Source organism: Phodopus roborovskii, unplaced genomic scaffold, assembly GCF_943737965.1.
Source record: "Phodopus roborovskii unplaced genomic scaffold, PHOROB, whole genome shotgun sequence".
NCBI lineage: Eukaryota > Metazoa > Chordata > Mammalia > Rodentia > Cricetidae > Phodopus > Phodopus roborovskii.
This window is the reverse complement of record NW_026126417.1, coordinates 2,562,715-2,582,816: the sequence shown is the minus strand read 5'-3', so window position 1 is coordinate 2,582,816 and position 20,102 is coordinate 2,562,715. Positions and strand designations below refer to the sequence as shown.

Below are 20,102 nucleotides of genomic sequence, written 5' to 3'. Positions count from 1 at the left end.
GGACCCAGGGTCTCCATAGCTGCAGTAGTATTCTTAGGCACTAAGCCATCTCTATTTGTGTTTTAGCTTTTGAAATGTTAATAAGCTTTTAATTTATTTGTATTGCTTGTGATTCTCTTGTCAAGTTCAGTTATTTTTAGTAGAATTTTGTTTGTTAGCACTTATTGCTATCCTTTGAAGATAGACTATATTTGTTTTCTCAAATATTTTTATATCACAAGCTTATTTCTCACTTCTGATCCACAGGTTCTGGCCCACATTTACTATAACTGGGATGAAAGTCATAGTTGCACCTAAGATTCTAAGAATCAGCTTCTAAAAGAAGTCCAAATAGAATATTTTTCTTCTACTTGTTCATTTTAGTTTCAGTTTAAATCTGAAATTTAATTACCTTTTTGTTATTTTTATGAGAAAATACAATTCAACCATTTAATGTTGTACAGTCTAAGGAATTTTAGTAGTTCTACAGAGCTATGTGACCATAATGAGCTTTTAAAAGATTTTAGAGAATTTTTATTACTCTATTACTCTAGAGCAGTGGTTCTCAACCTTCCTAATACTACAGTCCTTTAATACAGTTCCTTGTGATGATCCCCAAATGATAAAATTATTTCGTTGTGACTTCATAACTGTAATTTTGCTACTGTTATGAAGCACAATGAATCACAATCAGATATGCAGGATATCTGATATATGACCCCTATGGGGATCACAACCCACATGTTGAGAACCACTTCTCTAGAAAACCATACTACAAGTCTTAGCACCATTGCCACATACATACATGCATGCACACATGTGTGTGCGCACACACACACACACACACACACACACACACACACCTTCCTCTTCTAGCCTTAGGCAACCCTAATCTACCTTGTCTTTTTTATTCTGTTGGTTTAGAATACTTTAGTATTTTAGGATTGGTTTCTTTCACTTAGTATAGTGTTTTCAACGGTTTATCTATGTTATTATATGAAACATGTCATTATTTTTATGCCCAAAGAACTTTATATCTTGTATATGAAATGCATTTTATTTATTCATTTATCAGTTGGTGGGTAGATGATTGGGTTGTTTCTACTTTATGGAATATGCCAAAGCTGTCCATTCAACGTAATGCTCTATTTAACCTCAGAGGTAGAGGTACTATGTGTATCCTGGTAGAAAGTAGCACATACATGTAAGGTGTAAGGTTTTTCCCACCGCTGGTCTTGTCCCACTGCCACACCAACCCCAATTAACACACAGAGACTCTGTATTAGATATAATGCTGTTGGCCAGGTACTAGTTTCTTATCGGCTAGCTCTGTCTTAAGTATTAACCCATTTTTATTAATCTTAAGTATTTTCATGTGGTCTCATCTTACCGGAGAGTGGGGCAGGACCTCCCTTCTCTCCAGTCTCCCCATGCTGACGCCTCCTTACTACTCCCTTGAATCCTCCTTGTCTCCTAGTCCCTCCTATCTTGCTTTCCTATTGGCCAACAGTGCTTTATTCATTAACCAGTATGAGAAACATATTTACAGAATGACATCTCCCATCACACACATACATACATGTAAAATAAGTGTAATTATATCTGTAGTATTCTGAGGTAAGTAATATCCTGATGCAGTAATTATAAATCTGTGTTCTGTTTTATTTCTTAATATACAGTTGCCCACTCAAGTTTTTAACTACTTTAGAAACAAATGTTTATTTTTGCATGGATAGTCATTGGGAGAAATAATTGTCTACAACTGAGTCTCTGGTGTACAGCTGTCTACATTGAACCCGGAAATGTGGCCATTAGTGGGCTGCTTATCAAAAAAAAAAAAAAATTGACAAAGCAGCTGTGCTTCAAAATCAATGTTATATGAATTTCTCCTAGAATAGAATTTTCTTTTATTCCTACCCATTCATCTCTGCCCTAAGACTGCTACTATTACCCATTACCACACCATGCTGTTAAATGCTCGTAATATGACTATGAATATGTAATATGCACAAGAAATCATGCTTTATTTTAGGAGTGCATCATTTGGTTTCCATTTAAATCAAGATGAAATCTTTGTTTATATTGTCTTTTCTATGTAACTTTTAAATGTATAATATATATGCACATGTAATATTTACACACACACACACACAACACACACACACACACACACATATATATATATATATATATGCATGCTAGAGATGTAGCTTAGTGCTCAGGCTTTTCTAATATATTTAAGGCCCTGGGTAAATCCCTAGCACTGTAGAAGAAAGGAAAGAGGAGAGGGAGGGAGGGAGGAAAGAAGGAAGATATGAAAGAAGCAGGACCATCTCATCTGTGCCAGCTTTTAATAAGCACATGAAAACACTTTAATTGTTTATTAGTTTACAACCTGTGTTGCTGCTATCCAAAGTAAGATATACTGTTTTTGTTTTAGCATCTTCTTATGTTGGAAATAATGTTAGATTAGACCTGAACTATTAACTATGTCATTATATTGTGTGTAGGTTAAGCTATTATCTAGATTCTGATTACTAAATATACTTACACTTAAAGTTTATTTTAACAAAAGTATATTTTAGTAAATAAAGCTAAAACATCACTCTCTTTTAAGAAAACCACACATGCATGTATTGCTTGACATGTGAAAAGCACTGGTGAGAATATTGTGTTCCCTGTTACTAAAATGATGAGGGTGAAGATATGTCACAGGAAAGAAGTAGCCATATGTTGGCATGCAGTTCTAATTGCTAGGAACAGCCATTGCTGTGTGCTATTAAGAGGCATCAGAGGCACACTCCCTACAGTGTCTGAGGGAAAGAGATTAGTCTAGTTCTGTCACTGGCATCTCCCCAGTACCTGGTCCAATTTCATGCACATCATAGGTATTCAGCAGACATTTGTTAAGTTAATGTATTTATTCGATGAATTTCTTCAACAAGTATCATACAGCCTGAATCCAATTTCTCACCTAAACCCCATTGATACAACACAAAAATGTACTACAAGCAATTTGACATGTTGCTATGACAACTCTTAATGCTGATCCTTTGAGCATGGAGCTTCTGGAAAAGACAGATCTTACAAAATTTAAGAGTGAGTAGAACTGACACAGAACCATAGAACAATGGGAATTCCTAATTGGGAATTAGGTAAGCAGAGAGAAGATAATTCCAAAAGCATAAATCCTAAAGTAAAATGTATTGTGGCTTTGCCACATCATGGATACAATACCCAGTAAAACACACACACACACACACACACACACACACACACACACACACACACACACACCCTATACATTCTGACCTAAGTAAGTCTATATAGCTCTCTCAAAGTAATTTATAGTAATAGCCCATGTACTTTCATACAAAATACGTAGGATTTTTGACCAATTATATCAGAGTTGATTCTATGTCCTTGTAATCTTCTACTTTTGCTTTTTGTATTTAAATTAAAAATAATTTTATTTTTCATATCAATCCCAGTTCCCTCTCCCTCCCACCGTCCCATGCTTCCCACTCGTGGTCTCACCCCCCATCCACTCCCCAGGAAGTGTTAGGCATTGTATGGGGGAATCATCAAAGTCTGTCACATCATTTGGGGCAGGGCCTAGGCCTCCCCCCATATATCTAGGCTGAGAGAGTATCCCACCATGGGGAAATTGGCTTCCAAAGTCCATTCATGCACTAGGGATAAATACTGGTTCCACTGCCAGAGGCCCCATAGACTGCCCAGGCCTCCTGACACCCACATCCAGGAGGCCTGGTTTGGTCCTATGCTAATTCCCCAGCTGTCTGTCTGGGGTACATGGTTCCCACTTGCTCAGGTCAGCTGTTTCTGTGGGTTTCCCCAGCATGGTCTTGACCCCTTTTCTCTACTTTTGCTTTTTAATGTGCCTCAATGAACTTCATTTTTAGGGGTCAAAAGCCAGAAATAGATAACCACCAATATGACCTTCGAAGTTTGACTTTTGAAAACCTAAAACACTCAAGATCCTATTGTTTTTTTTTTTTTTTTCCACTGCAAGAATCACAAGTACATAGCCTTTAAGTGAGAGTCTGATTTTAGTTGTTCTTTATTATTCCATCATGTATCAGTTTACATTTCCCTCTTACAATAACCACTTATTAGTAGTCAACTTTAGAAACTAATGTTTTTTATAGTTGAAAGTTTTACAGAGAGGAAAAAAGAGAAAGACGACAGACTTGGTTGGTTTTAATGTTGGAGGTCCTGGCACAGACTGTGTTGAAGACAACTTTGGTGGTCTGGCAAGACTGTGTAGTAGTCTTCTGGTTGGACAATGAGTGGCATTTATGAATTTGTCCATGACCTCTCTTCTTTGTGCGCCTCCAGTCTCCAGTGTCATCATTAATTAGTCTTGGGTCTCCCGTTTGTCTGTTAGAAAGCGTCTTGGGTAAGCCAAGTTAATAAATTGGAGTGTGTAAGCTGCTGGCCACCGGAACATGCAACTGTGCCGGGGCAGTGGGAGGGCAGCCTTCTCCTTTGATCCTGTGGAGAAGTTTAATTCTGGCGGGTCGCGTGGGAGCCCTGGCCTGTGGGGGTATAGAAACGTCCTCCCAGCAAACCAATGGGGCTGCTGTCATTTGTACTGGTTTTACTTTCTAATTTCAAAACCAGGAGGTTCTTAGATGTGGGGAATGATTTCCCAAGCCAGCTTCCCCCTTTTTTTGGGGGGGGGGGACGTCTTTAGTGGATTCCCACAGTAGCTGGTAGGATCTCAGCAAGGTAATGAGAGGCATTACTTCAACTGGGGATTTATCTGTGCTGTGCCATGCCTCTGTAAATGGAGCCTAGCCGTCACATTGTAATCTTCCCACTGTGAAATGTTTCCTGACCAAGTTTGGTAGATCACCATAACAACAATATTTTTCAATGTTGCTTGCTAATGCTACATATTCTACAAATTATTTTTTTCTTTTTGCCTTATCTCCTGTCATACAGAAAGAAAGATGGCATCACTTTCTGATAAGATAAAAAGACACAGTCCACCTGAGCCCAGGGAAGACTTGGTCCAAGCACATAGTTTTTCCAGCTCTGAGACATGGCTCATAAAGTTTGAACAGTTTTATGGGCATCCCATCTGTCACTGCTTCCAGGACAAAAGAAGAGCTGTAATAACCAGTCTTTTCAATTCAGGAAAAGTAGAAGCCATGCTTTGGCAACTATGGACACAAGGTCTACCTGCAACTTTGCTTAGAAGAAATAACCTTGAAGGAATCAACCTCATGATTCCAGTTATGTTTTCTAAATTGATAGCATGACATATTATTTGCTCATAAATAGTTCTAAAAATTGTTACTGGAACTTGACTGTCACTGAGGGTGGTTTGAATTTAAAGAACTAGTGATTTATGCTGTGAGAAACCATGTGGCTTCATGTATTCACAGAGTCATAATTGCATATCAGGAGAAAAGTATGCCTCTCTGACAGTTCATTGTCAAATGATGAGTCAAAGCAGATCATTCAATGCCCATGGCCTCTAGAAATGCTCAGTTAATGTGATCATCTTTGCTACCTTGCTTATGTTAACCTTGTGGGATAGGCAGTGCTAAGGTCATTAAAGTTCACTAAGCCAGGAGCTAGGGAGGTGCTCTCACCAGGTACATACAAAGGACCTAAGCTCAGCTCGCTAGCACCCGTAACAGTCAGGCATGGCAGTACTGGGCTATAATCCCACCACTCGGAAATACAGAAACAGATACCTGGGGGGGGGGAGGTGGAGGATGGGGCTGGCTGGCTGGCATGCCATTGGTTCAGTAAGAGACACTGTCTCAAAAAGTAAGATGGAGAGTGAAAAGATAATTAGTGTCAACCTCTGGCCTCGACCACATGCACATAAACACACACATTGAACATGCACATACACTAAAAATACACACACAAATGAATTTTTTGAATATACTGATCCATTTCAGATGGACTTGGGGTACCCATTATGGCTCTCTCGCCCTTTAGCCCTACTACGCTAACTCCATAATCCAGGTCTGCCTTTAAAATGTGTCCCTATATCCTCTCTCCTTTTTTCTCTTTGTGCTGTGACATCATCAAGCTCAAAACACTTCCCTTTCACTGTTTTAGCAAGAGAATGTTGATATCAGGAGGGATGTTTTTTCAGTGTCCAAACTCTTTATCTACTTGGGAAACAAGAAAGAGAAACCTGACCATAGTATCGAACATGGAGTACTTTTTATAAAGAAGACCAAAAATATTCTAATACATGTGCCTTTTGTTTACTTGTTTTTAATCTTATATATTTATTTGTTCTATGAGCACATGCATGTTTGTTTGTGTGTGAGCACATGCAAAGGACAAAGAACAACTTTCAGGAGTTGATTCTCTCTTGCCCAGGTATCAAACTTAGGGCAATAGGCTTAGTGGCAAGTACCACTGAACCATCTCACTGGTCCCAGAAACAAATATTTTGGAATGGTTTGGCTGATTTTAAGGAAATAGTTTTCCATTTGCTCCAAGGTAGGATTTTTATTTTTTACCTTGGTAAATTATTAAAAAAAAAAAACAGTCAATATCTGCATAACAATGAACAGGTTTCCCAGCTAGCACTGGGGCAGTTGTTGGCATAGAAGTAGATAGTCTATTTAAGCTCTAGCCAGAAGTCTTGGAAAGCAGCAATGCTGTATAAGGCTGGATCAGGGTATTTCTGTCCTGAGATCTAGTAACCCTGTCCTACAGTGAAGGCTTGAAACCCTGAGAATAAACTTAAACAACACAAGATGGCTTTGAATCACGCTCCCACCCCTAACATCATCTTCTTATCTCCCACATAGTTGAAGAGTCTAGAAACCTGATTGCCAGTACTGCAAATGAAAAGTTTCAAGCCAAGTGTGGTACCTCCCTTGGTACCTGCACTTGGGAGATTTAGCCAGAGTTGAAGGCAAGACTATCCGAGACAGAAAAGTGTCAGGTGGCTAGCTGCAGAGGATACTGAGTCACTTTGGCTTGAAACAAAACAAACAAATGACTGCTTAGAATGTCCAATGTCTCTGATGTAAATAAAGGTTCCTCCCCAATATCTTACCTTCAAAATCCCTTGCCTTCTTGTTTATAGATTCTTCCAAGATATAAAGTATGTACTTCTATACACACACACACACACACACACACACACACACACACCCCTTTGGGCAGGGTTTCATATGATGCCAGGCCAGAATGGAACATTCTATATAGCTTAGTCTATCCCTACACACAGGTTCCACCTGCCTCTGCCTCTCAATCTCTTGGACTGCAGGTATGCACACAGCTAGGTGTTTATTTTATTTTAACTAGGTAGCATGATTTGCTTATGATGAAAATCCAAATTTTGTGTCTTGGACAAGGGCCTATCAGTAATTTCCAGCCATTACCAATCATTGAAGCCTCTGACCAAAAGCATATGGAAACACAGGAAGACATCTTTTGCCTGAGTTAACTACTCCTGGAGTCAGTAAACTCTTACTACAGTTTATATGTAACCAAATCCAAACATTCTGGTTCTAAACAGCCTCGTTATCAAAATAATAATTTGTTATAAATTCTGGGTGTTGTGTCTGAAGCAAATCAAGTGAAATTATTTCATGTGTTAGCAAAGTGTTATGTGAGTGGTATGAGGGCATAGGACCCTCACTCCATAACAAATGCTGGAGATACGGAATAGTCAAAAGTGATGCAGATTACTTTATGATCTTGAACACTCCATCCCAGAAAAATAAAGGAGGTCATCCTATTGCTTTCTGAGAATATTATTTATCCCTCTGAATTCAGGTCCCTCCATCCTCTTCCTCATTGGTCAAGCAATCAGGTAGAGGGGTTCATTCTTACCCATCACCCACTATTTATATTTGTCTGTTTTTCCAACAAAGCCTGCATGTCAGTTTATTTCTACATTTTGTATCCTGTTTGATTTAAAGTTTTGCTAGTGCATGCCAATGTTTTCTGTCCTGTCCATGGTGGCAGGGTTTATGCTGGCTCTCAGCACTTCCATCGTGAAAATGACTTTTTGTTTGTTTGTTTGTTTGTTTGTTTGTTTTAAGTGAGAGGCAGAAACAGTACTACCTGAACTGGACTCGAGTGTTCATGGCCATGAGGATTCTTTAACTTGATGATTCTGGGCAATTTGAATTTGTGGGAACTTCAGCAAAATCTTTTCTGTCTATGAATCTGAAGAGGGCCAGGGACCTTTCTTCCCTGAGATCAGTCCTTAGGTACCTTCTCCACTCCATCATTAAGAACAAAAAAAGTGGGATACTTTACCTGCTACAAGTTGTAGGTGTTTTTGTGAATGGCTAAAAGGAAATTGAATGCTGCACATATCCCTGTTCCCAAAGAGTGTGCTGTTTTCCCCCATGGAGTTTTGTTAAACTGTGATTGACATGGAATCTGTACAATTGACAACATAATGCTGTGCCCACGCAGGACCTCAACTAGTACTTATTCTTGATTAAGTGTAATCTACACTTCTCTTTGCAGCAAGTGAACAACAGATGAAGTTGGTGTGCAAGGAGTCCCCAAAGGAGTATCTTCAGCCTTTCAAGGACAAGCTGGAAGACTTCTTCCAGAAAGGTAGGAGGCTTTCTCAGCTGCACATCGGGGTACTCAGGACCCTTCTTGACAGCACTCTTTCTGAGGCTCACGTTGCCACTTACTCCCTGACGGACCATAGACAACACTGCTGGGTCCATGGTCCCCTCTTCCAGTGATGGCCCCATCCTCAATGTGTCACCTTCTAAGACCATTTCATACTTTCAGTCATTCATTGGCATTTCTGCTTTTGAAATATTTTAAAGGCAAATGTCTCTGTATCCTCTGGAGCACGGGCATTCTTGAGTATGTTAACCCAACCACAGTGTGGGCATGCAAGGATTATGTAGTCCAGCAGTTCAGATTTGTGACAGCTCAGTGAGGATTCTATTCCTGGTTTCATGAGGATGGCGACTTGGAAATTTGAAATTTGTTGTTGTTAGTTGTATTGTATTTTCCATTCATTTACAGAGAGACAAACTGGGGCCCAGTGAATGTCATCATCCCACTGCTTGGTACCCACTGGCTCTTTGGGATACCCAGGAGAACCCACACTTACTTAGAAACTGTTGCAGGTTCTGTACCTTCCTCCATATTTTTGGTAGCACTGGGAAGCTTTGATTGATCAGGGTTAGTGAACGTTAAAATACAATGCTTTTACGCATTTCCTATTTTAATTTCCGGACTTCAGTTTAAGATATGAAAGAAAAGTAAGTGTGGAGTTTTGGGAGGGAGCTTTCTTCTTTACTAGAAAGCCAGGGGAAATGCATGCGGGAACTGTTGGGGAAATTTCAACATAATGTTTCTATTACTGAATAAGGCCACATGATACCACACCATCAACAAAAGGCTGCTAAGTTGGTTCAATTGACAAAGTATGGCCAAAACCACCTTGGAAATTAGCAGAGAAATTCTCAGTCCATGAGTCACAGGAACTCCATCCCAGCTGCTCCCTCTGTGCAGAGATCACTGCTCTTTCCTCTGTGGCAAAGCCTTGTTTTTGTGAAAGCAGAAGTCTGGGTTGGTCTTGCTGAACCTCATGTTTGATGGGAATAATGAATCAGGGTCAATACCATCTTGAGTGCAAACAATGACTCAAACGTTTTGTTCTGTGTGCATGTTTACTAGGTATGCTTTTTATGTGAATCATCCAGGCAAATGAGTTGTACTGTACATATATAGCATATAGGTGCTTCCATATCCAGAAGATACTTCTATTCACTACCCTTAATTCATAAGGCTGCTTCTTTTCATACATTTAAAGTGAACTTGAAATGAAGTACGTATGGCTTAGGTTCTATAAGTTTTAAAAGTTTACTATTCTATATTTGGAAAATTCTAACATGTATATATTGGAGTTTTTTCCTGCCTGCATATCTCAATGGCCTAAAAGACTTTCTTTAGAAGATCCAATATCTTGATACATTGAGAATTCTATTATTTTGATGAAAAGAGATCAATATGATAAATAACCTTTGAAAACCTTTCATACTTTGGTAATTTACTACCTTTCTCAGCTCAAAGAATCAAGACCTAAAGTAATGCTTGAGAATTTCAAAAGTTTGAGTATTTTGATTGTATGGACCCCCCCCCCCCAACTCCACCCTGATCCTCACCATCCTCACTTTCCCAGCTATTCAATTTTGTATTTTCTTCCTTTTTTAAAAGATCTACCCGATCCAGTTTGTATTGGCTAACTGTACTTGGGAGTGGAGCCTACCATTAGGTCACACCATTAAAGAAAGCTGACTCCTCCTTTCCTAGTAGCTATCAAATGCCAACAGCTTCTCAGTACCAATGGGATTTTATGCCCACCCAAACCCCATGCTGGGATTTTGTCTTGCTTGAGCTTGCACAACTGATAAGCATGCTGTCACAATCTATATGAGTTTATATGTCCAGCGAACCTATTGTACATGGAAAACACTTTCTTTAAAGTTATCTATTACTTCTGGCTCTTAATGTATTTCTATCCTCTCTATCTTAAATATCCCCAAGTCTTGGGGGTAGTGGTGCAATATGAGCATTTCCTTTAGGGACAGTCCCTTATTCCTGTGTTAATCACCATCTACTAGAAGAAGCTTCTCTGATGCTGTTTAAGAGACTCTGTGATCTATGGATACCAATAAGTAACTAGGAATCATTTTAATATTATTTTTATTTAGGGAATAATAGTATTGGGTTGTCTCTTAGAGCCTATCTAGCCACAAGCTCTTGGCCCCATTAACAATGCCATGTATAGTTTATATTTCATGGAGCAGGCCTTAGATACAATCAGAAAGTGGTTGGTTACTCCCATAACATTTGTGCTATTATTGTACCTATAACTTTCCAGGCCAGTGGTTGTTGTAGCTTGCAAGGTTCATAGTGAGGTGAAATTGATGATTAGTATTCTCCTCCAGTATTGTGGATGGCACCAACCTACACTATGAAAGTTAACCAGTATGGATAAAGCTTCCAGGAAACTACCAGGTTGGTTTCTTCATGTTCTTTGACACAGGTATATGGTACCTGCAGAAACAGGATCTTACCATCAAATTCTGGGGGGGGGGGGGGTTAACTAAGAATGTTTGCAGTAGCTTGCAATTCTTGTGGGTCTATAGAATTTCATTGGCTAACAACTTCACAAGAGGTGACCCATTTTTCTAAGCCTCAATACCCAAATCCAACTCTAGATCCACCACCAACTTCTCTGGCAGTGGGAGCTTGAGGGTGGGGTCAGGCAACAGAATATTTCTCACTCTCCAGGTAGTGCCATTGTGGATTTCAAATTAAAAAGTGCTCTTGTCAACTTTAGTTTACTTTTTAATGTATATTCAAAGATATGTAGTCAGAACTGCCATATATAAGATACCGATAATTCTGAAATGATTTATATTCTTAGAACCTATGCTAAGGACTTTCTGATTAGACCAAGATGGGCTATACCCAGCCCTCCTTTAGCCATTAGAGTGAAGGGAAGGTGAAAAGGCCACCAGGAATGGTCTCAAATAATGTTTTTTTTTAATTATCCAAAACAAGACACAAAAAGAATTTGAAGGCAATATTATACTCTATTTCTTCAAACTTAAGAATATTGTGAGAATTGTAAATGTTCCCATCGTGATGGGGTGGAAAGCCCACTGTGGAAGTAGCACATTGTTATTACCTTATTATTTAGCTGAGTTTATAGAAACAGCTTGGACTTGCACTGTATAACACAGCAGACATTGGCCACATGTTGCTGTTGGGCAACTCCAGTATGGCTATGTCCAGTCCCAGAACAATGAAAACCATGAAAAAACCCATTCTTTATGTTTCCTTAATATTGATTACATTGTAAAGTGATTGTATCTTCATTCCATTAGGTAACATAAGTAAAATGTAGCCTTAGTATTAATATTCTTACTCTATGTTTTAAATGTTAACTATCAGACAACTTAAATCTGTTGCTGTTGGAAGGCACTACTCTAGATCTGTGGCCCCCATCTTTCTTCATCTCTTCCTGTACCCTTCCTGTTACTACCCTGCCTTCTCAGCATCATTGTCACAGTATAGAGTTTCACAGACTCATCCTGTACCCGCATTGGCTCTATGTCTGGCTGCTCGGGTGATGGTGTGGCACAGTACCACATGAGGCCATGATTTTGTAGTTCAACAGAATATAACAGAACTACATGATGCAGAGTGTTAGCCTAAAATATGATTTAGAAGCTGGAGCTTCACCCACTTGCTGGACAAACAAATGGAATATCCCTTGATTACTCTTGGGACACTAAAGAGTATTTTCTTTTTAAGAAAGAAAAATATTTATTTGGTTTCAGTTTCACTTGGCTCCATTGTCCATGTGTTTGGGCAGTATGTCTTGATGGGAACACAGGAGAAAACAGTACTAGTTTTGTTTTGTTTGGTTTGGTTTGGTTTTTAGAGTCAGGGTTTTTCTGTGGAACAGATCTGGCTGGCCCGGAACTCAAGATCTACCTGCCTCCTGAATGCTAGGATTAAAGGTCTACACCACAGCTGACAGCTACCAGCTACTTTTTTTTTTTTTTCTTAAGGTTTTTTTTTTTTTTTTTAAAGCTGTTTCTCTGATTAATAGAAAACAAAATTCTCTGCCTACCACAAACATGCATTTATTGACCTTGCATGATCACATTTTATGGCAAATTGCATGCAATTTAAGTATACCATTTATCTGATTTCACATTCTCCTAAACAGCAGCTCTATTACCTGTGCTTCTAAGGGAAGGACTGCCGCTAACCAAACCTTGATAGGCAGATCATAAGATATACCTCAAGATGAGAAATGCTTAATGTGAAATCCCCGTCAGTCTTAGAGTTGGCACAGTATGATAGTAAAACCAGGCATTAGGAGCAGAGAGGAGGAATGGCCAATACTTCAGGGAGAGCTGCGAAGGGAGATTTAAGAAAGGAAATAATGTTTCATTAAGTCATTTTCAGAAAGATCAGAGGTGTTGCTGCTGAGAGGGGTAACAATCTCAGACATTCACCAAAAGTCCATATGGTCTGGATCCTGTGGAAAACGGGTCTCTTCATTTCGTCCTCTGGCAACCGTCTAGCAATGACCACCACCCTGCTCTCCAGAAGACATTTTCTCAGACAGGTTAGGAAAGGTAGTCTAGGCAGAGGAACATTGCAACTCTCGTAATGATCAAAGATGTGATGTGTTTAGGAAATGGGCAAAACTTGGTGTGACCAGATCATAGGGTTTACGTGAAGTTTTCAAGACCTGTAAGGAGAAGAGAACCTCCGTAGGACTTGATGAAGAACCCAAGCTTCATATATACACAACAGACAACAGTGAAAAAAAAAAACTTGTGTACAGGAACGGCAAGTGCATGCTGGGCTGTGTGTTGTTTGGTGGGAAATTGATGAGGGAATCACTTTTCCTTTTGTTGTTAAGAAACATATTGCAGTTATCAATAATATAGAGAATTGGAGGAACAAGAGACTTGCAAAGAGACAGTAAAAATAATGGTGGAAGGAGGGAGAGAGGTAAGGCGGGAAGGGAGGGAGGGAGAGAGGGAGAATTATATAAATAAGCTATGTTAGATGCTTTGCAAGAATAAAGCAAAACACGAGGAAATGGTAACTCCCCCTTTCTTGCCCAGATAACTGGCTGGATACTTACAAGGAAGACAGTAAAACAAACTCTGGACATGATACCTTTGATGTGCTTGTGTGACACACAGGCAGAGATGCTGGGTTTGTGGGAGAGAGCTTCATGACACTGTAACATGATGCTGCCCTCTACAAAGTTCACACTCAAGAAATCTGTGACTGATGTATAAAATGAAATCGAAAAAAAAAATCATAATGTTTTAAGAAGTTTATAAGTTTGTGTTGGGTCATACTCATGGCTGTCTGTGGCTAAGCAGTCCACAAAGGTAGCAGTTTACGACACAGGGATACATGTGACAGTCCAATCGGGAAAAAAAGTGTAGAATAAAAAGGTATCCAAGTATCAGATTTCAGGGTCATATGAGAAGCATAGCTGAGAAGGGATGGTGGGACAAGAGCCTGTGCACAGTGTTTAGCAAGACAGCTAAACCTGTAGGGGTCTTATCATTCATAAAATCTTAAGCAATTTAGGCGAGTTTTTATTTTCTTAAGCTTGAGAGATCACATGCATTGTGAGTCAGTTGATTCATGATTAGAATTATTTGAATATAAGCAGCAATTCAGTTTTTATAACAATCATGATGGCCTAATTTTCCATTTGTAAATCATATCCTGTTGCCACACTCGAATGAGATGATGTGTTTGTCATGATCATCCTTCCTCTCTCAGAACACCCTTAAACAGTGTTGACAAAGCCATGGTACTTATTCTCAACTAATTTTCATTTCCTGAGCCAAACAGAAAGAACTTTTAATGGCACCAGCTTTCTGGGTTGCGATCCCTGTGGCGTCTGAACCTTTTCCCTTCTCTTCCACAGTAGGCTCTTGTGGGTGCCAATTTACAGTGCAGTTCTCAGTAACCTTGTGCAGGCATTTGTTTGTTTTGTTTGAGCCCGTGCTTTCCCACCCTCAGATCAAACATGGCCAATAATGATATGGCCTTCCAAACCATGATGCTCACATTAAAAGTCCTCATAAACATAGCAGGGACCCTGTAATTGAAAGAAGCCACAGAGCCACTGATTAGATCCTAGGTCTAGATCTTATAGGTGGTCTCTCCTTGTTGTTAAATTGGCCATTTGTGTTTATAGCTTCAGCAGGGAAGGCTGTAAGGAAAACTGGCCCTAATACAGCACTCTCCCACACTTGGCCTTATCTCATGTTCTGTTACCCTTGAGCGGTGATAGATTTCAACCTGACTCTGAATGAGAGACTCTGGCCCTGCTTTTTCTGCAGTTGTTTGACCAGCTAAGATAATACTTTTTTTAATGTCGAAAAACTTTTATGTATAATAATATTACAAAGCCCCAATAATTTGACCAAGCTAAAAATAAAGCAAAAAGCAGTAACTGATTTCCTCCATTGAGTGCAGGCCTTTACAGTGTTCAAACGGCTAAGTAGTCCGCAGTAGCTGAGGCTACAGCCATCTGACCCTTTTAACTTTCTGTGAGCCTGTGATACAGCCTTATCCTAACCTATGATAAATATTTACCACTGTTTGTTGACTTTGTGAACTAACACCCTGAATTGGGTGAAGTCCCTAGAGGGCTTTTATTTTCCCTCAGTGCTTTCCTGTTTAAATCCTTTCAGAATTAGAGAGTCCAGCAAGAGATATCTTCAGTGCATACTACATGGGGCTGTTTAGGCCCCCTTCATATAGACATATCTTTGTTGGATATATTGCATAAAATAAACTCTTTTTAAAAAGTCTTAAGTCAGACAGTATTAACAAGGGCAATAATTGAGCATCTAAACAGAACATACTACAGGCATTCTCTCCATTTCAACCTCAACGGAGTCGTGTTTTCCGCGATTATAGAAAGGAACCAGTCACTTGCAATGTGTCCTGGAAAAGCAAAGGGATCTTCACACAGCTTGTGGAGGAAAGCAGCATGGCTGGCACACTGTGTACCTCCCGGGCCAGGGTATGTACTAGTGAATCTCAACACAATTCAAAAAGATGCTAGCAGGCCGGCTTCAGATGTCCTTAGGCAGCAAAACTGAACTCATGTGAGACAAGCCCAGAAGGTAAAAAAATCTACCTTAGTAGAGGCTTATCCAAAAAGCTTAGTTTGGATCTTCTTATTTACTGATGTACATTTTGGGGGCACTTAGATGCCTCAGCAGGTAGAGGGGCTTGCACATAGACCTGATGTCTGTCCCAAGATGCCACAAGGTGTGACAAGGAAGAACGGAGTCCCGAGAGTTGTTCTCTGATGACTCTTCATCTCTCTCTCTCTTTCTCTTTCTCTCTTTCTCTCTCTCATGCACACATAAATTATTCAGAGAGTTAATATTTACCCCCTGAAAAATTCTTCCCTCCTCTTTCCCTCTTCCTTCTCCACACACCTTATACTACTTTCTTCCCATCTTGATAGCCTTAATTCACTGTTTCTGTGAAAGCCAGGCATCCGCTTGGCTCTCAGTTATTCTAGTTCTCTTTTTACTTTTTCCTCAATAATCAGTTGCAAAAAAGAAAAATGTCTAAGATATATTCATAGTATTAAAATTAAAAGAGGTCCATAAACAAACTTCACCATAGTTATAAAATTCTACAGAGCTACTAGTCCATGGCCAAATAGAAATTATTCCCAGAGTATGAAGATAATTAGATACTGGGAAACCAAAGTATAGTTGTCTGTAACTACCAATGGATTCACTGGGAAAACTCACATGGTCATAGCTTAGGATTCAGTGGTAAAAAAGCATATTACAAAATTCAATATTCATTGTTCATTTTAAAAAGCTTAAGAAAACACTAAGTGATAGATATCTCCTTAATATAGTAATAGTTACAAAATTGTCATTGTCCAAAATTTGTAGCTTTTACCACAAAGACTACTGTACCTACAGTAAAAGAGTTGTCAGGCATTGATCAATGAAAAAAAAAGCCCATGACTAGGCGAGTTGTAGAAACTGCTCATAAAACATAGGAAAAGATTCCACTCTTAAATCAGAAGGCATGTAAAGTAAATGACATTTTCTATCAGTTAGAAAAGCAACATTATGAAAGTTTGATAGCAGAATGCCTTGGCTTTGTAGGATGATGTCACTCTAATGCATTGTTTCTTGCTAAAGTCCATTTGGAGTTCATATTGATAGCAGCACATGCTAAAGTTCAGCCTGCGCTTCTTGAAGGAAGATGTACCATGCTGCTGCTGGCAAATGAATGGTGCAGTCCACATTCAGGGTGGCTCTTCCCACTTTGTGAATCTAATCTGCACTGCCCCACGGGCATGCCCAGAGGTTTGTCTCTTCAGTGAGTCTAGATCCTGTCAAGTTGACCATCATTATTAATCCTCATAGGATTTTACCTCTTATCTTTTCTTCCCTGTTTCTAAAATCTATTTTAGATTGCAAACTGGTCCCTTCGCTTTCTGTTACAGAGAGTTTCTGGTATCTATCTGTATGTTAATTCCAGGACAAGATGAGGAATCTGTATCTTAAATTACCCTGGCATACAGGGTAAGACCAAATCAATTATGTCTTAAGACTGTTGTCAGAATCTGGTAAGTTAAGTAGGTGTTTGCATTTCAAGCCTTAAGGATTCTAATTTGCTGAGCATGGTGGCACAGCCTTTAACTCCAGCACTCAGAAGGCAGAAGCAGACAGATCTCTGTGAGTTTGAGGCCAGCCTGGTCTACATAGTAAGTTCCAGACCAGCTAGGGCTATCTAAAAGAGGAGGGAGGGAGAGAGGGAGAGGAAAGAAAAAAAACCCTGTAATTCTGCATTGTCTTTTAAACAGAGTCTGCTTATAGTTCAGGCTAGCCTCTGTACCAAGTGACTGTGTAGCCAAGGGTCGCCATGAACTCCTGATCCTCCCACTTCCACCTCTGTTAGGGATTATGCCTGGTTTCTTAACTCTTAAGTATTGAAGGAAGTCTTTCGCCTCTGATTTTAATCAGTTTCTCAGAACTTCACCCAAATGAGAGGCAGTGCTTGGTAGTAGAGTTTGGAGAGACATCAAGTGAATCTTGTTAACCCTTCCTAAATGTTCTGTGAAAACACTGAAATTTAGACACACACACACACACACACACACACACACAGTCACATGCACTCATGTCCCCCACCCCTCCCAGCACGTGAGACTGGACTCTTTCACTGCTTTATTGGGACAAGGACTAAAATGTAAATACATTTTTACAAACTTGGGCAAGGCCTTGAGTCATGTAAGCATTCAAGTATTACTAAAATCTGGCCCACAGTGGAAGGGTTGAGTGTCCCTTCCTTTCCTTTCCTCATGGGGGAATTCAAGGTCCTGTGATTACCGTAGCTTCTTTCAGATCAAGTAGAAGTTTGGGATAAGTGTATCTACCTTCATATCTACTTGTGGATATTCCCTTTTTGTGTGTCACGGGTTTCTTTAGGGAAAACTAAAAATACATTAAGTTGTATTTCCCAGAAGCTGGATTTTGTTAACTCCTGAAGTTGTAATCCTTAAATTGAGCTACTGTCCACTAATTTACTTTTGCTGTCATGACAGTATATACACTTTTGAGTTTAAAAAATTATAATAGAGTTACTCCTCTTTAAAAACAATACATCTATATACACTATTGCACTATTATGTGAAAGGCATGAGAGCTAGGTTTGCAATACAGTAGTGTCTTTAACTGTAGGTACTATAAAAGGTTCATGTTTTAGGCTCTAAATTAAGTGGAGGGATCACTGAACTTCAAGTTAGAAGAACTTACACTAAACACTGGCTTTATCACTTCATGTCATTGAGCCTCTGCTCAGATTTATAAATACCTCTGAAAAAGCAATTTTCACATTACTATACAGTGTCACGATGAAGAATCAATCCAGATAGCACTCACATGAAGTCACCATATAAACTGTAAGACCTTAATGAAGCAAATGTTAGGATTAGAACATACTGCCTTCCACTGCATCCTCAGTGGAAAGAGCTTAGGTTTTGGGGAGTAGACGTGTGCTACGTGTCTGAACATTTGAAGCATATGGCTTCACTCAAACATCACAACAATTCTTTGAGGCTGATTTTGTCATCTCTTGCTTTTCCACCAAGGAAACTGAAGCTGAGGGGTTTGGTAACTCAGTTAACGTCAGCATGACCTCATCCCCATACTAATAACTCATTTCCCTTTGTGCTAAGACATTGGTGGGTAAATGAAACATTTTATATCTAATAAAATGAAATAGAAAAAAGTCAGAACAGCAGACTTGCTATAACCTAGGATAATAGTTTAGTCTTGGGGACCACTTTCTGGAAATCCCAACAAAGAACCCCATTTGTTGTTCCAAGAGTAGTAACCATGTATCAATAGTGATTCTAAAAAGGGGGAGGGGGTGATGACTATTTGAGTATTTTGCGGAATCAGTGTTGAGCTCTGCATCTTGCATAATCGTTGTTTTTCTGATGAATTACGCCAAGTAATTGTTGGCCTAGCCACCACTTCTTTGGAGTCTAAGCAACTGTGAGAAGGCTTTTCTTTTGTTTTATTTGTTTTTCATTTCAGCTTTTTTATTTACAACTTTAAAAAATTGATTAAATATAATTATATCACCTCTCCCCTCCCCCTTTTTTCCCTCCAACCCCTACCTTGTACTGTTCACTCCTTCTCAAATTGATGGTCTCTTTTTCATGATAATTTCTTGTTACATGTGTGTGTATGTGTGTATTTAAACCTAAATATATAAATCAACCTTCTGCATTAGTATGTCTATTGGTGTTATCATTGGTCAGGCCTTGTTCAGGTAGCTATATTGTTGTGGTATCATGGATATAACTTCCTTCACATTTCTAGAAAACACCACCTTTCTGCAAACTTCCTGATCTTACAGTCTTTACATTCTCTCTTCCACCATGTTCCCTGAACCTGAGCTACAGGAGTTGTATCCATTGGAGCTGGGCAGTTGAATTCTACATTAGGACCAGTTGTGGTTTCCTGACATCTCTATTTGCTGCAAAGAGGAGTTTTGTTTTGTTTGCTTGTTTTTATATGGGGTAAAAGCTACACTTAACTATGGGATTAAGGATATTACAATGTAGTTAGGAAATATAATGTCTAGTAAAGTGACAGTCATGGGTTTTCTTCTAAAATCCATGACCTCATTAGCTTTGGGTACTTGGCTAGGTTTCTAGTACCAGGCACAATTTCCCTCCTGTTTAATTTACCTCAATTAAATTGCTGTTGCTCACCACCAAGATATAGGAGCACCTTTAGGAATATATTGCCGTGTTGGTCATTGTTGTGTTCATAGGCATCACAGCTGGTTAGGACTATTGATTGCTCTCCTCCCTTGGCAGCTTGCAGAGCACTTTCTGGTACTATTAAAGCTGGTTCTCAGGGAGGAGGCTTCCAGGTTAGATAAAATTTGGATCTCCCAAGTCCTTGGATCTCCCAAGTCCTGTGTCTAAAGTTTGCAGTCTCCAAGAGGCAACCAAGAGCAACAGCCATAACCTATATTGTTTGGAAGTCACTTGGACTACC

General features: G+C 39.4%; 1 protein-coding gene across 3 annotated transcripts in view; it reads left to right on the top strand.

Moving 5' to 3' along the window:
* Window positions 1–20,102, top strand: part of Fmn1 (formin 1) — a 281,305-nt gene that overhangs the window by 197,642 nt on the left and 63,561 nt on the right. For all 3 annotated transcript variants that reach the window (XM_051183776.1, XM_051183777.1, XM_051183775.1), the window contains one exon: window positions 8,473–8,565. In XM_051183776.1, the coding sequence (XP_051039733.1) occupies window positions 8,473–8,565 (93 nt within the window). The remainder of the gene's footprint in view (window positions 1–8,472; window positions 8,566–20,102) is intronic.